This window comes from Anomaloglossus baeobatrachus (genome assembly GCF_048569485.1).
Source record: "Anomaloglossus baeobatrachus isolate aAnoBae1 chromosome 3 unlocalized genomic scaffold, aAnoBae1.hap1 SUPER_3_unloc_3, whole genome shotgun sequence".
NCBI lineage: Eukaryota > Metazoa > Chordata > Amphibia > Anura > Aromobatidae > Anomaloglossus > Anomaloglossus baeobatrachus.
The window spans coordinates 1056343-1074022 of NW_027441782.1; the positions used below are offsets into that span (position 1 = coordinate 1056343).

General features: G+C 44.6%; 1 protein-coding gene across 1 annotated transcript in view; it reads left to right on the plus strand.

The window, feature by feature from the left end:
- Positions 1 to 17400, plus strand: part of LOC142258726 (uncharacterized) — a 199295-nt gene extending 181895 nt beyond the window's left edge. The window contains exon 6 of the mRNA XM_075331341.1: positions 16934 to 17400. Coding sequence (XP_075187456.1) covers positions 16934 to 17343 — 410 coding nt within the window. The 3' untranslated portion in view covers positions 17344 to 17400. The remainder of the gene's footprint in view (positions 1 to 16933) is intronic.
- The last annotated feature ends 280 nt before the right edge of the window (positions 17401 to 17680 follow it).

Genomic DNA, 17680 nt, shown 5'->3' on the forward strand with positions numbered 1-17680 from the left:
GACCTCTGGCTAAACCAAGTAAATCTGGAAAGCAGTACATTCTCACTGTTGTGGACTACGCCACCCGATATCCAGAAGCCGTGGCCTTGTCAAGTATCTCTGCAGCCAAGGTGGCCGAGGCCTTGGTTATTATTTTTACCAGAGTAGGATTCCCCAGTGAGATCTTGTCGGACCAAGGCTCCCAGTTTATGTCAGAGTTGGTCCAGTGTCTGTGGCGCACCTGTGGAGTACGAGCGATCCGAACGACCCCGTATCATCCCCAAACAAATGGACTTTGTGAACGATTCAACGGCACTCTGAAGAATATGCTGAGGGCCTTCACGGACCGAGATTCAGACTGGGAGAAGTACCTACCCCATCTCTTGTTTGCCTATCGGGAAGTTCCCCATGAGTCCACTGGGTTCTCCCCCTTTGAACTACTCTATGGAAGAAAGGTCCGAGGACCCTTAACCCTGCTCAAGGAATACTGGGAGGGGCAAGTTGAAGATACAGGAACCCCTGTTGTCCCTTATGTCCTAAAGCTGCGAGAAACCTTGGCCCAACTTGCTAGTTTTGCACAGAGTCATTTGCGTATGGCTCAAACCAGACAGAAGACATGGTATGACCGTAACGCACGCTATCGGGAGTTTGTAGAAGGACAACAAGTCTTAATGATTGTTCCCCATCGGCAGAATAAACTGCAGACCACATGGGAGGGTCCCTTCCGGGTTCTCAGAAAACTGAATGATACCAATTACCTTCTTGCTTTAGATGATCAGGGGCTAAGGCAAAAGACTGTCCATGTGAATATGATTAAGGAGTACCATGACCGGAACATTCCAATGATAGCAAGCTGTCGGTTGGCTTCAGAAGATGGTCAAGAGGATGAGGACTCTCTACCTGATCTCGTGGAAGCAGCGAGAGCCCCATCCACTGTGGAACAGGTTCCCCTGGGAGATTACCTGGACTCCTTACAGAAAATCCAGATGCTGGAAGTGCTTCAACAGAGACGGGCTGCTTTCTCATCCCAACCAGGTCGAACCACCGTCACCCAACATCATGTGGACACTCAGGGCATCCGTCCCATACAACTGGCTCCTTACCGGGTACCTGAATCAGTTCGAAACACCATGCAGCACGAACTGTAGGAGATGTTACAGCTTGGGGTAATCCAGGCCTCCCATAGCCCTTGGGCCTCCCCTGTGGTGTTAGTACCCAAGAAGGATGGGAGTACTCGATTTTGTGTGGACTATCGGCGACTAAACGACCATACCGTCAGCGATCCTTACCCAATGCCTCGTATTGACGAACTTCTAGACCGACTGGCTGGGTCCCGATATGTCACTACCTTGGATCTCAGTAAGGGATACTGGCAGATCCCTCTAACGGATGAAGGGAGAGAACGGTCCGCTTTTATAACCCCCTTTGGTCTGTATGAATTTCTAAGCATGCCTTTTGGAATGAAAAATGCCCCGGCCACCTTCCAGAGAATGGTGGATCAGATCCTCCGGGGATGTGATGACTTTGCTTGTGCCTACTTGGATGATATCGCCGTCTTCAGCCACACATGGGAGGAACATCTGAATCAAGTAGCCATTATTTTGGACCTGATTCTTGCAGCCGGCCTAACTATTCGACCCGATAAATGCCAATTGGGGATGGGGGAAGTCCAGTACCTAGGACATAGAGTGGGAGGAGGGAAGCTCCGACCTGAGCCTGCCAAAATCCAGGCTATTAGAGACTGGCCTGTACCCCAAACTAAGAAACAAGTTATGGCTTTTCTGGGCACTGCCAGTTATTACCGAAAATTTGTTTCTCATTTCAGTACTGTGGCCAAGCCTCTTACCGACCTGACCAAGAAAACAATGCCCCGGCTGGTGATCTGGACTCCAGCCTGTGATGAGGCTTTTAACCGGCTGAAGGATGCTTTGATCTGCGATCCTGTCCTGGCTGCTCCAGACTACAAGAGGAGATTCATTGTGCAAACGGACGCCTCTGCTTATGGACTGGGAGCTGTCCTCAGCCAGGTGAATGCAGCTGGGGACGAGCACCCCATCGCCTATCTCAGCCGGAAACTGCTGGACCGAGAAGTGGCCTATGCAACTGTTGAGAAGGAATGTCTGGCTGTAGTGTGGGCCCTTAAGAAACTACGGCCGTATCTGTATGGACGGGAATTCACTGTGGTTACTGATCACAATCCCCTCACCTGGCTGAACAGAGTCTCTGGGGACAATGGACGCTTACTGCGATGGAGCCTGGCTCTGCAGCCCTATAACTTTACCATACAATATAGAAGGGGCAGCCAACACCAAAATGCAGATGGACTGTCCAGGCAAGAGGAGCCTTGAGTCCTGTCAGCCATGCCTGCGTGTACTTAACCAGCGACCTGTAGAGGTCCCTAGTACGTACACAAGTTGGGAGGGGAAGGAATTGTCATGATGTATTTTACCTTCTCACTGTATTTGCTGTAATACTATGTCAGGATGTGATGTCACTTTCCTTTGGTTGTACTTACTGAACACTTTGAAATGTCTTGGGATGTAAGTAACCATACCTTCCCCCCATCTCCTGTGTCTCTGGGCCCATAATGCAATTATCTCTTGTCCACACAGCCAGGGGAACTTCTCATTGTTTCGTAAGCAGTGGATAACGCCAACTACACAAACCTGTAGACATCTCGGAGCCAACCTTCTAGAATCTTCTAGTGGGCCCAACCATTGCATAGACCCCTACCCTTGAGGGGCGGGCCCACGAGCTCAAACAATTCACTCCTGTTTCTAAATGCAGTTGGGAGTTGAGTTTTTGAAGAGGAAGGGAGCGAGATCTGAATCTGCGGACAGACCTCGCCGTCCAGTGGATTGTGTGGGATTTCTGGGACTCTGAAAAGGACTATTACGTTGTGATCTGGCACTTTGGATTATCGGGAGGTGCCCCCGAATCTGTTTTATTTGGACTTGTCGTGTGCTGTTCCTGTATTCCTGTTAGTAAACCTGTTGGATCATCCTCGGCCTGTTGTCTCTCTTTGCTCTGATGTACACCCCGTCACACACGGGGCATACACGGAGTGCACGGGGCAAACACGGAGAGCACGGGGCAAACATGGCTGCAAGGATGGGGGGAAACATGACTGCAAGGATGGGGGGAAACATGACTGCAAGGATGGGGGGAAACATGCCAGGATGGGGTACATTTAGCAGGAAGGGGAACATGCCAGGATGGGGTACATTTACCAGGATGGGGGATACATTTACCAGGATGGGGGGAAACATGCCAGGATGGGGGTACATGAACATGCCAGGGTGAGGAAAAATGCCAGGATGGGGAACATTTAGCAGGAAGGGTGACATTTATCAGGATGGGGTACATTTTTCCAGGATGGGGTACGTTTACCAGGAAAGGGGACATTTACCAGGATAAGGGTACATGCCTGGATGGGGTACATTTACCAGGATGGGGTCATTTAATAGCATGGGGGAACTTGCCAGGTTGGGATACATTTACAATGATGGGGTACATTTACCAGGATGGGGTACATTTACCAGGATGAGGAATATTTACCAGGATGGGGCCAAATATACCAGAATGTAGGAAATATATATCAGGATGGGGGACATGTTTACCAGGAAGTGGCCAGGAAGGGGGACATAACTACACAATGAAGGGGGAGGGGAGAAACTCGTACGTCTTTATGGGTTTTCAGGATGTTCAGACTTTGAAATGTAGATGTGGATTACATGGTGAAATCTGATTACATTCCAGGCTAAAATCCCTTGTGTCTAATATGCTGCAATTTTTTCCAGAAAGATGAATCCAACTGCTGTGTCTGGAAAGGGCAGGGGCTCATCTTCAATGTGTGGTAAGCATGCATGAGCGTGATGCCCCCTGCTGAAGAGAAGAGAAGACTGCAAAGGTAAGGTTACAATCAATTATTTACATAATAGGATTGGTTGGCACTTCGGAAAAAAAAATGGGTTTAGGGCTACAGTTTGGGCACTCGGCCTGAGAAAGGTTCGCCATGACTGGCTTAGGAGATGGCATCATGCCACGAGTGCAGAGCGGTGAAGTCATCGCATAGCACTGCCTCTGCAGGCCGTCATAGAAAGGGAGACTGAGGCTTCGGTATTGGGAATCTGGATTAGGTAAGTGTAATTTTTTTTTGTGCACAGGAGGCTGTGTGGGGGGCTCCTGCAGTGCACAAGAGGCTGTGTGGGGGGCTCCTGCAGTGCACAGGAGGCTGTGTGGGGGGCTCCTGCAGTGCACAAGAGGCTGTGTAGGGGGCTCCTGCCGTGCACAGGAGGCTGTGTGGGGGGCTCCTGCCGTGCACAGGAGGCTGTGTGGGGGGCTCCTGCCGTGCACAGGAGGCTGTGTAGGGGGCTCCTGCCGTGCACAGGAGGCTGTGTGGGGGGGCTCCTGCCGTGCACAGGAGGCTGTGTGGGGGGCTCCTGCCGTGCACAGGAGGCTGTGTTGGGGCTCCTGCAGGTATTTGCATATAGTTGGTGTGGCCCCTACAGTTATCTCCTTTTTTGGACCCCAGACACCCCAGTCTCACCCTGCAGCCATCTATCTAATCTATCCATCTATCTATCTTTCATATAGTATCTATGTGTCATGTATATGGTGTAATTTATGCAGGGGCACAACGACCAGGCCTGTGAGTGATGGGGCCATTACTATTTCCTCGGATGCAGGTTATACACCTTTGAGACGCAGATGGGCACTGGCTCCCTGTTCCGCACTTGCTCTGCAGCTGTGGGCCCCTGATAGGCGTAATGACATCAGGGGGAGCCTGTGTATGACATTCCCTCTCTCTCATTATTCCGGCATTTGGCAAATAGAAATAATTTTGGTTCCTAAACGACCTAAAACGGGAAAGATTTATTCTGATTTCATGTCATATAGTGAGAAAAACCTGCAGATGTGTCTGTATAGAGAGTGGAGGGAAAAATCTGCAGATGTCTGTATAGATAGCGGAGGGAAAAACCTGCAGATGTGTCTGTATAGAGAGCGGAGGGAAAAACCTGCAGATGTGTGCATAGAGAGCGGAGGGAAAAACCTGCAGATGTGTCTGCATAGAGAGCGGAGGGAAAATCCTGCAGATGTGTTTTTCTAGATAGTGGATGGAAACTTCTGGTGTGAACTGTATGAGGGAGTTGTGGAGTTGGAATCAGTGAAATTGAGGAGTCGGAGGTTTTTCTTAGCGACTCCTCAGCCCTGGTGTGGAGGGTGCTGTGGAGGAAGTCCCTGTGGAGGTATCATACAGTGCTTGTGGGACACTTCTGTTGGTATTATACATTATGGGGCAATGAAAGGGGAATCTTTGGACGTCATTATGAGGAAAATTACTTTGTAAGGGCTGTAAAGTTGTGAGAGAGGTTCTTATATGACCCACCTGAATATTACATTTTTATATTTTTGGGGAGGGGGTACTAATTAGAATTTCCACTATGGGTTCCTATGATTTCTATGTACGTCTCTGTCCACTCTCTTAAAGGGGTTATCCGGCTTATTTTGCCCTTTTTTTGTAATTACACTATTGGGCTACATTAGGGCAGGTAAGTAGACAGTAACTCCCTACCTGCCCTGCTGTCATCCCCTCTCCCCCGGCTCAGAGCGGTCATGTGACGGCTCCTGCCGTGATTTTGCTGCTTCCTGTGATGTCAGGACAACAAGTGCAGGAGCTTATGTTCTGCCTTGTCGACGGGCATCACAGCTGACGCCATGTAGCCGCCCTGATGGGCAGGTACAGTGGCTGGAGTCCCCGCCCCCTTTCCATCGCACCCTCCCCACACTCCGTACTCTCCCCTTCCACTGCTGTGGGGCTTGTGAGCTCGGGGGAGGGGCTTGGCAGTGGCTACCGTGCGGTCACCTCCAGCACCGGGCCCCTGCTCAGGATTGCACGTTCAAATGTATCGGCATCACAGATGTTAATACATTTGAAAGCACAGATGACAGGCAGCACCTTGCTGCTTCTCATCACTGTCCCGCTAACGAGGAGCAGCGGCTGGGACCAAGGAGAGGTAAGTGTGTATACCCTACACTGGGGTGCAGAGCGTCATGTGGGGGGGTGCAGAGCCCGATGTGTGAGGAGGGGTGCAGAGCCCGATGTGTGGGGAGGGGTGCAGGGCCCGATGTGTGTGGGGGGTGAAGAGCCCGAAGTGTGTGTAGGGGGGTGCAGAGCCCTGTGTGTGTGTGTGTGTGTGTGTGTGTCTGTTTGGGAATAGGGGGGGTGCAGAGCGTGTGAGGGGGGTGCAGAGCCCGATGTGTGTGTGTGTGGGGGGGAGTGGAGGGGGGGTGCAGAGCCCAATATGGGGCTGTTATTTCCAATGCTAGAGTGATACAGGTCAGTGCTGGGCCGAATACTGACAGCTAAGGCTATGTTCACACTTCCGTTGTTTTGCATCCGTCACAATCAGTTGTGTGACTGATGAAACGGATGCGTTGCAGATAGTGGCACAACTGATGTGACTGATTCTGCAAAACAACGATCCGTTTTTGTTTTTTTTTGTTTGTTTGTTTTTTTACTGTTTCACCAGCGGCCGGCTATTATGAATGATCAGCTGATCGCTCACAGTAGCCGGCCGCCGGGTGATCAGCTGATCGCTCACAGAAGGCGGCCGCCGGGTGATCAGCTGATCGTTCGGCTGCCGCCGAGAGAGAGAGAGATAGTGATTTGAATAATTAAACACAAGAGCTGAGCATGCGCAGTAAAATCAAAAGGATTCCGCTGCTCAAAAAACGTTACATGCTGCGCTCCTGCCGCCCGATGGTCAGTCGTTCCACGACTGATCAGTCGCGCTGCGGATGCAACGCAATGGCATCAGTCACAATCCACCGCTCATACAAGTCTATGGGAAATAACGGAATCTGCCAAACGGATTGCGTTGTTTATCAGAGCGGCGGATTGTGACGGATACTAAATAGCGGAAATGTGAACATAGCCTAATGAGTGTGCAGAGGGTGGGAAGAGGGCGGGGCTGGACAGTGAGGCCGGGTGGGGCCAGCTCTGACTGTGAGGTTCGGCATAGGAAGTTTTCATGTTTGGTTGAGCTGAAGGTAAATAAACGGTCTGCAGAGAATGAAGGGATAATTCAAGAGGAACAACAGTTAAAAATAAAAAAAAATGTGTGGGTGATTTAGGCTACATGTGCACGCTGCGTTTTTTGTTGCGTTTTTGCCGCGTTTTTTGGTGCAGTTTTGTTGTCAGAACTTTCTGACATCTGACTTCCCAGCAAAGTCTATGAGAAGTCAGATTTGTAATGTGCACATTGCAGTTTATTTGTCAGCGTTTTTTTTGTTAAAAGTTTGTGACTAAAAAGATGCAGCATGTTCATTCTTTCTTGCGTTTTTGTCAACATTTGTCACCCGTTGAAATCAATGAGGGCATCAAAAAGACAAGGTAAAATGCATGCTATCAAATTGGTGCGTTTGGCATACATTTTACCTGTGGTTTTGTCAACAGAAACGCAGCTCGCCAACTTAGTTCCAGAATGACAAAATCAATGCTGGAGTGAATTTGACATGTCGGTGCCTGTGTTGGTTTCTCTGTCTCTCTCTCTCTCTCTCTTTCTCCCCAAGCAGTACATACTCACCGATCACGGCTGTCACACTACTCCCCCGCCTCTCATCTTCTTTCGGACCCGCTCATTAGCCTCATACATATTGATTCCTCCCCCCGTCTGTGATTGGTTGCAGTCAGACGAGCCCCCATGCTGAGTGACAGCTGTCTGACTGCAATAAATCACAGCCGCAGTGGGCGTGTCTACATTATACAGCACTGAAGAGTGTCGCTCTATCAGCGGCGGAGGACTCAAACTGTGACAGCAAACACCTGAGTGATGGCACTGCTGACACTCGTTTGGTTTGCTGTGACAGCTGGAGGACATCAGGCTTGAACCGCAGTGAACCTGTGATGGCATTGCTGCAACACCCGCCGTACTGCGGGAGCCGTAGCTGTGACGTCAGGGATTCACCTTAGTTCATTCTGATCGCTGCGGCTCTGTCCACACTCACAGCTGGCAGCCATGCTGTATGACCACTGGCTGTGACAGGACAGGGATGTAGCAGAGATGGAAGCATCGTGGGACCTCGTGTGGATTACTTCGGACCTCGAGGGGTGTTTTGGGGGTTAATAAAGTGGTGAAAGAAGGGGCTTTTTATTTTGGGCTGTTTTGATGTAATGTGATGTGGGTTGTCTCAAAGACACATAACATCACTAACCTAGGGCTTAGTGGCAGCTATGGTCTGCCATTAACCCCTTATTACCCCGATAGCCACCGCACCAGGGCAACGGAAAGAGCCGGATCCAGCACCAGAATTGGCGCATCTTATGGATATGCCACTTCTAGGGCGGCTGTGGGCTGCTATTGTTAGGCTGGAAAGGGCCAAATAACAATGGCCCTTTCCACCCTAATATTAGCCCCCAGTTATCTGCTGCACCTTGGCTGGTATTTGAAAAATGAGGGGATCCCACGTAATTTTTTTTTAATCAAATAATTTAAAAAAAAAAGGGATCACCTCTATTTTTCATAACTAGCCAAGGTACAGCAGACAGCTTAGGGTTGTATGAAAAATGGGGGGAACCCATGTTATTTTTTTACCCCCAGCCCCCTCCACCCAACAATAAAAAACAGCTAACCTAACTAAGCTAACAGCTGGCTATATTGTTATTTCTTTCTATGTATTCTGTTCTTTCTTAGTATCTAATCTATATGTTCTTATTATCTATCCATCTAGCTATTATTTCTATTTTTTACTATCTATCATCTATTCTAGCTATCTATCTATCCATTATCCTTTCCTATCATATTTCGTTTCTCCTTCAAAAAAACGCACTGACAAAAAACGCACTAAAAACGCACCTACATTACAAGCGTTTTTGGGACATTTCCAGGCTCACTCTGACAAGGTGCAGTTTTGGTTGCAGTTTGTGTGCAGAAAAAACTGCAGCGTGCGCATGTAGCCTTATATGACAATACAGCACAGAATAGCTTACTAAACACGTTTGCACTTATGTCGGACAACTCCTTTAAAGAAAAAAAAAAAATAATAAAACTAATTTTCCTCAAATAGAAAGCGTTCAAAAATACAACATTGTTGACTAAAAGTTTCCGTCAAATATATCATAAATATCATCAAAGTAATGAGCTAAACTCGTTAACCATGAACGGAAATAAGAAACCAAGTTTCAAAAAATTGAGTATAAAAGCTCTTAATTTATTACAAATTAATTAAAATACAAAGCAATACAATACAATATTATATCAAAAACCAACAAGCAAAAAATCGCCAATTCATCAGGTCTGTGAACCATAATATACCGCATATTGTAAAGAGTTTTTATTCATTATTGTATATAGAAAACACTGAATAATTGTTTTTTTATTCAGAATTAAAACTTTACTACCATCTAGTGGTGAAAAAAATTATTACATGCAGTTTATATCAAATGTCACAAAAATATAAGATTGAATCTAATTATAGAAAAACTTTCTAAGTGCACAGAATTATAAATTAGCGATAATATATCTGCACTATATGAAAAGTTCAGCAATTATAGTAGACTAGCTGTACTACCCGGCTTCGCCCGGGTTAATAACTGCTGTTAACAAAATAGAATGTATTAACAAAAATGTATTCTGCACACAAATACCACAAAACAAATAGATAGAAATGTAATTAAAATGTCTGTCTCCCCCTCTGTATATATGTCTCTGTCTTTCTCTATCTCTTTGTCTGTCTGTCTCTTTCCCTGTCTGTCTCTGACTGTCTCTATCTCAGTCTGTCTCAATCTCTTTCCCTGTCTGTCTATCTCTGTCACTTTCCCTGTCTGTCTATCTATCTCTGTCTCTTTCCCTGTGTCTGTCTCTTTGTCTGTCTCTTAACCTGTCTGTGTCTGTCTCTTAACCTGTCTATCTCTTTCCCTCTTTCCCTGTCTGTCTCTTTCCCTTTCAGTCTGTCTCTTTGTCTGTGTCTGCCTCTTTGTGTCTGTCTCTTACCCTGTTTGTCTGTTTCTTACCCTGTCTGTGTCTGTCTTTTTCCCTGGCTGCATTGTGACACACAAACATTCCATATAAGGGCGTGGCTGCGCATTCTTCTGAAGTTCTGGCTGCACTGTGGCTCCCAGCTCCATTCGCTTTAATGGAGGCAGGTTTTTTGGTGAATAACTGTAAAGCGCGGGGTTAAAATTTCCCCTCAAAACATAGCCTATGACGCTCTCTGGGTCCAGACGTGTGAGTGTGCAAAATTTTGTGGCTGTAGCTGCGACGGTGCAGATGGCAATCCCGGACATACATACAGTGCTGGCCAAAAGTATTGGCACCCCTGCAATTCTGTCAGATAATACTCAGTTTATTCTTGAAAATGATTGCAATCACAAATTCTTTGGTATTATTAACTTCAATTATTTTGCTTGCAATGAAAAAACGCAAAAGAGAATGAAACAAAAATCAAATCATTGATCATTTCACACAAACTCAAAAAATGGGCCAGACAAAAGTATTGGCACCCTTAGCCTAATACTTGGTTGCACAAAATTTAGCCAAAATAACTGCGAACAACCGCTTCCGGTAACCATCAATGAGTTTCTTACAATGCTCTGCTGGAATTTTAGACCATTCGTCTTTGGCAAACTGCTCCAGGTCCCTGAGATTTGAAGGGTGCCTTCTCCAAACTACCATTTTGAGATCTCTCCACAGGTGTTTTATGGGGTTCAGGTCTGGACTCATTGCTGGCCACTTTAGTAGTCTCCAGTGCTTTCTCTCAAACCATTTTCTAGTGCTTTTTGAAGTGTGTTTTGGGTCATTGTCCTGCTGGAAGACCCTTGACCTCTGAGGGAGACCCAGCTTTCTCACACTGGGTCCTACATTATGCTGCAAAATTTGTTGGTAGTCTTCAGACGTCATAATGCCATGCACACGGTCAAGCAGACAAGTGCCAGAGGCAGCAAAGCAACCCCAAAACATCAGGGAACCTCCGCCATGTATGACTGTAGGGACCGTGTTCTTTTCTTTGAATGCCTCTTTTTTTTTTTTTCCTGTAAACTATATGTTGATGGCTTTTCCCAAAAAGCTCTACTTTTGTCTCATCTGACCAGAGAACATTCTTCCAAAACGTTTTAGGCTTTCTCAGGTAAGTTTTGGCAAACTCCAGCCTGGCTTTTTTATGTCTCGGGGTAAGAAGTGAGGTCTTCCTGGGTATCCTACCCTACAGTCCCTTTTCATTCAGACGCCGACGGATAGTACGGGTTGACACTGTTGTACCCTCGGACTGCAGGGCAGCTTGAACTTGTTTGGATGTTAGTCGAGGTTCTTTATCCACCATCCGCACAATCTTGCGTTGAAATTTCTCGTCAATTTTTCTTTTCCTTCCACATCTAGGGAGGTTAGCCACAGTGCCATGGGCTTTACACTTCTTAATGACACTGCGCACCGTAGACACAGGAACTTTCAGGTCTTTGGAGATGGACTTGTAGCCTTGAGATTGCTCATGCTTCCTCACAATTTGGAGTCTCAAGTCCTCAGACAGTTCTTTGGTCTCTTTCTTTTCTCCATGCTCAATGTGGTACACACAAGGACACAGGACAGAGGTTGAGTCAACTTTAATCCATGTCAACTGGCTGCAAGTGTGATTTAGTTATTGCCAGCACCTGTTAGGTGCCACAGGTAAGTTACAGGCGCTGTTATTACACAAATTACAGAAGCATCACATGATTTTTCAGACAGTGCCAATACTTTTGTCCACCCCCTTTTTTATGTTTAGTGTGGAATTATATCCAATTTGGCTTTGACAATTTTTTTTATTTTTTTTCATTGAAGACAAATTAAATGAAGATAATACCAAAGAATTTGTGATTGCAATCATTTTCAGGAATAAACTGAGTATTCTCTGACAGAATTGCGGGGGTGCCAATACTTTTGGCCAGCACTGTACATACATACACACATATACACACACATTAAGCTTTATATATTAGATAGGAATATAATGGCATTGATATAAACTTACATGAATACAAAGCGGTATTCTGTCAAACTTTGTTGCCTCAACGCATGTTTCGTGGTACAACTTCATCAGGAGGCACGTGTTTTAGGGGAAGAGGCAAGTTTTTAAAGGGCTGAGAACCAATCAGAAGGTATGTCGCAGGAGAGTTAAATAATTAAATGACGTCAATGTAAAATCTTAGTCTCGCTCTCAGTCCAGAGTTCAGATATGAGACTTGGAGCTCAAGCTCTTTACAGCTGCTAAGAAACAGCGCAGGAGCAATGCATTGCAGGACACACTCTAAACGGAGATCGCTTGTTAGCTGTTTGCCAGCACTGTATCTGTACGTGGAATCAGGCTAATTAGGATCAGAAGCTTAAAGGCGGCGCATGTGTATTGACACAGCATCCCATTTACATTTTATCTTCAAGTCACGGCACAGCTTGCACGCGTCTAGGTGTTGTCTAGCAACAGTCCAGACGCATAACGAAGCCAATTCGCCGCTCGTTGAAGATAAAGGATCCACATCATCAGACATGCGCACAGCTTCACAGAGTCTAAGAAATAGCAAATACCGCATAATATAATTCATAGCCATTGTGAATATTTTAACAAAAGGATGTAATAAAAATTATATTAAATTTAATAAAGGGATATAGAGCAAACACATATCCATATACACATGCGGTATATTATGGTTCACAGACCTGATGAATTGGCGATTTTTTTTGCTTGTTGGTTTTTGATATAATATTGTATTCTATTGCTTTGTATTTTAATTAATTTGTAATAAATTAAGAGCTTTTATACTCAATTTTTTGAAACTTGGTTTCTTATTTCCGTTCATTGTTGACTAAAAGAATTCTCAAATGATGGACAAATAAGCATTAGGGCGTCCAAATTGTGAAAACAAAACAATGAAGGAAATCCCAATGTCATAATGTACCACACTAAGTGGATCCTGCCACGTCTGCTTCTATCCCTGCTGAACTGACTCTGGGGCAGCACGGGCGATATAGGAGGCGTAGAGGCCATGGATTGGTCTCAGATGCCACACGGCTCTGGTAGCAGAAGCGTCCATCTAGAACCTTCCACATGACTTTTCCTTCTGTCCGTGACTTTTACAATATTTATTTTACAGCTTTGGATAGGAAAATCTGTGGAAAGAGAAGCGCAATAGGGTCTTACCACAGTATATAAGGGGTTTAGGATGAGCAAACCTACTCACCAAAAGGGGTTGTGAAAGTCACAACTCCTATGCAAGCATGTAACTCCAGGTCACGGCAGCAGTCCCCAAATGGCAGATAACAGAGAACGGTAGAAAAGGGTTTCAACACCGCGCCAATGACCGACAGATCCAGAAGTATCAGATTAATGTTTCTTTATTTCACGCACAGGTCAGGTCAACGCGTTTCAAGAGACTCAGCTCTCTTCATCAGGACAAGCTGGCAAAGAACATCAAATCTGCATTTGGCAGCACGGGGGATATAGGAGGCGTAGAGCCCATGCATGGATTGGTCTCAGGGGCCACACGGCTCTGGTAGCAGAAACGTCCATCTAGAACCTTCCACAGGACTTTTCCTTCTGTCCGTGACTTTTACAATATTTATTTTACAGCTTTGAAATTCAGGGAAAAGATATGCAGAACGCTGCAGACACAATGGAAAAAGGAGAAATGGATGTGCGGGGTGATGAACGGAGTAGAGACCTTTCCACAGGTAACCCTCCTCAGTGAAGAGTCACCATTAAATAACAAGGAGAACCGTCACATTCCCAGCTGCAAGGAGAAAATGAAGTTACGTTCTCCCTGCTGCCGCTCGTATACAGTCACCGATGCAGTGCGGGAAACAGTAACACTTACCGCTCACAGGCTGTCAGCCAAGGAACAAGAGGGTTGATTACTGTGTGCCCACTATCTAGTGCAGCGGTGGGCAATTCATTTTCCCATTGGGCCGCATGAGAAATTGGGGTGGTTTTAGAGGGCCGGACTAATATAATTAACTCAGTTCTACCCAATATACTACATCACTACACCCCCTCCATATACTACACCTGTAATAAACTACATCACAACACCCCTATATACTACACCTGCAATATACTACACCCCCATATACTACACCTGTAATATACTACACCCCCCATATACTACACCTGTAATATACTACATCACTACACCCCCTCCATATACTACACCTGTAATATACTACACCCCCATATACTACACCTATAATATACTACACCACTACACCCCCCAAATACTACACCTGTAATATACTACACCACTATACCCCCTCCATATACTACACCTGTAATAAACTACACCAACTGAGCGTTGGGGGACGGCCTAAAGTGGCAGGAGGGACAGTAACGGACAACAGACAGCCCGCCCCCATGGTAGAATTAACAAGATTTTCAAACTGAAAGGTACCACTTTATAAACTATTTATTTTGATCTAAAAGGGGGCAGAATAACTATAGGAACCTTGCTAGAATGCAGCTCACGAGCTGCAGAAGGGGAAACTTTTAGGTTTAGGGTAAAATTTCTGCTGACAGGTTCCCTTTAAATGATTTGGCATTATAATCATATCCCTTGAAGCCTTTATATCCTTTTTGGCCCAATGCTATTCATTCCTTGGCCCAATGCTATTAATTCCTAGGGATCTTTATACTCCCATACTCCCTTCCTGACATAATATTTCCTGGAACATATTTGGCAGACTCTTTGTTAATTTCCCAGAAGTGTAACGAAGATCAACCTTGACATATGACATATGGTAAACACCTAAAATTCATGATTGTGTAATCTTATATCCCATATTGTGTAACCACCCCGAGGTGTATATAAACCTCTTATGTTGCAATAAACGTGTGTGTGACTTTGGCAACTTACAGACTAGTCTGTCTTGGTTTGTTCAGCGTCTCCACGCAGATACAGCTGCCGATCCAATCTTTGACTGCTACCTGAGAGGAAGAGAGTCCACGGCTTTAACACCATCCATTTTCCTGATCCACTATCCTCCTGATATTCTGACCCCAGAGCTGACTATGCCTTTGTCTTTTCCCTTAGTTCACGGCATGTTCTCTTTGTATCTGACCCCAGAACATTTGATAACCCTGCCTCACGGCTTGTCCATGCAGTGACTAGCGTCACACACTGTTCTAATAAACCAGATAGATATCATTTAAATGCTAGGTACTCAGATTAGCTCTATATCTGCAGGTAAATAGTGTTTTTGTAGCTGCCAGGTTTTCTTTAACTCCTCCATATGTAACAAATTATTACATCCTATTACTTCTTGCGGGCTCAAAAGCTGAGTCTCCATTTATTGACAGCAGATGATGCCGGAGTTATTCAGTGGAGGTAAGCTTCACCCACTGCTGTTCACGTTTCGATCTTTGACAGCAGCATTTGCAGCTCGCAGCCTATGGGGTACAACATTCCACATATCCAACGCCCCCAGCAACATTTATCATTGGGCGCATATGGGTCGCCATAATAGCTGGGGGTCTGCTAAAGACCCCTTGCCCTATATAAGGGTGCTCCTATGATCTCCACACCTAGATACATTCCTTCAGTGGTGTAGATTTCAAAATGAGATTTTTGGAGTGTTTCGACTGTTTAGGCACATGAAGGGCTTTACAAACGTGACATGACATCCTCTATTTCAGCCAATTTTCTTCTCCAAAAGTCAAATGTTGCTCCTTCCCTTCCGAGCCCTGCCGTGGACCCAAGCAATAGTTTTACACCACATATGGGGTATCGGCGTACACATGAGAAATTGCACAACAGAATTATATGGTCCATTTTCTCATCTTACCCTTGGGAAAACTAAAATTTGTGGTTAAAGCAACACTTTTGTGGGAAAAATTAAAATTGTTTTTGTTTCCTTCCACATTGCTTTAATTTCTGTGACGCATCTAAAGTGTACTTTGGCATTGCATTACTGCTGTAGGAATATTACAAGAAAGGGATAAATACATTGCTAATGTGAAAAATGAGTAAAAAGACCTAGGCATTGCATTACTGCTTCAGAGATATTTGCAAAGAGAGATTCTTAGCTTATGTATTGGCCAATCCATGTGAGCCAGATAACCTCGACAAGGTGATATCATTATATTGGGACCTAACCTTAAATGCCTCTATATGTGATTAAACATCTGCATGTCTGTTTTCTGGCTAAATAAGCTGGTGGACACACCCTGGCTATAGGGTGGAGTGCTTGGTCAGGTGCTTGTTAAGGTTATCGGGCTCACATGGATTGGTCAATACATGAACTAAGAATCTCACTTTGCAAATATCTCTAAAGCAGTAATGCAATGCCTATGTCGTTTTACTCATTTTTCTCATTACCTATGTATTAATCACTTTTTTCTAATATTTCTACAGCAGTAATGCAATGCCAAAGTATTCTTATATTATTGAGTGCCACTGGGTATGCTTTTGTAGATATGTTTTATTGATTGTCGTTTTGAGCACTTCGAAGGGTACAGTTTTTAAAATGTCATTTTGGGTATTTTCTGTCACATAGGCCTTTTAAAGTAGGACACTACATACTTTGGAATTTGTATGGATTTATGTGTGTCTGTGTATGTTTGAGGTTATATTATTAAAAGCTTATAACTTCAATTTTATTTATGGCAGATGACGGTACCAGGAGTTCCACACAGAATGCTAAGGGAAGTGAAAGTAACAAAGAAGTGAAGCCATATTCATGTTCAGAATGTGGGAAATGTTTTGCTCAGAAATCACATCTCATTACACATGAGAGAATGCACACAGGACTGAAGCCATATTTATGTGCAGAATGTGGGAAATGTTTTGATCGGAAATCACATCTTATTAGACATGAGATAATTCACACAGGAGTGAAGCCATATTCATGTGCAGAATGTGGGAAATGTTTTGCTCTGAAATCACATCTTATTAGACATGAGATAATTCACACAGGAGTGAAGCCATATTCATGTGCAGAATGTGAGAAATGTTTTGCTAACAAATCAGATCTCATTACACATGAGAGAATTCACACAGGAGTGAAGCCATATTCATGTTCAGAATGTGAGAAATGTTTTACTTTGAAATCAAATCTTCTTAAACATGAGAAAATTCACACAGGAGAAAAGCCATATTCATGTTCAGAATGTGGGAAATGTTTTGCTCGTAAATTAGTTCTCATTGCACATGAGAGAATTCACACAGGAGAGAAGCCATATTCATGTTCAGAATGTGGGAAATGTTTTGCTCAGAAATCAGATCTTGTTAAACATGAGAGAATTCACACAGGAAAGAAGCCATATTCATGTTCAGAATGTGAGAAATGTTTTGCTTGGAAATCAAATCTTCTTGCACATGAGAGAATTCACACAGGAATGAAGCCATAGTCATGAATAGAATGTCTGTTTTAGTAAATATTAATAGACTTTTACTATCTGTTAATAAAGAGTTCATTTATGTCATTACGGTTGTGTACTTTTTAAAATGGCTCATTTACAAATTATTCATCTTTTTACACATTATTAATTTTTGATGGGGAGAAAAAACTTTTTTTTTGTTACAGCCAAGTTGTACGCTTTATTCATCCATTTGTGTATTGCTTGAATGAGAGAAGAATCCATTTTGTTAAATCTACACTCCATTTTGTCTTTGTGTAAAGGGTACTTTACACGCTGCGACATCGCTAGGTCATAGGTCGTTTTATAGCGCCGGTCACATGTGCAA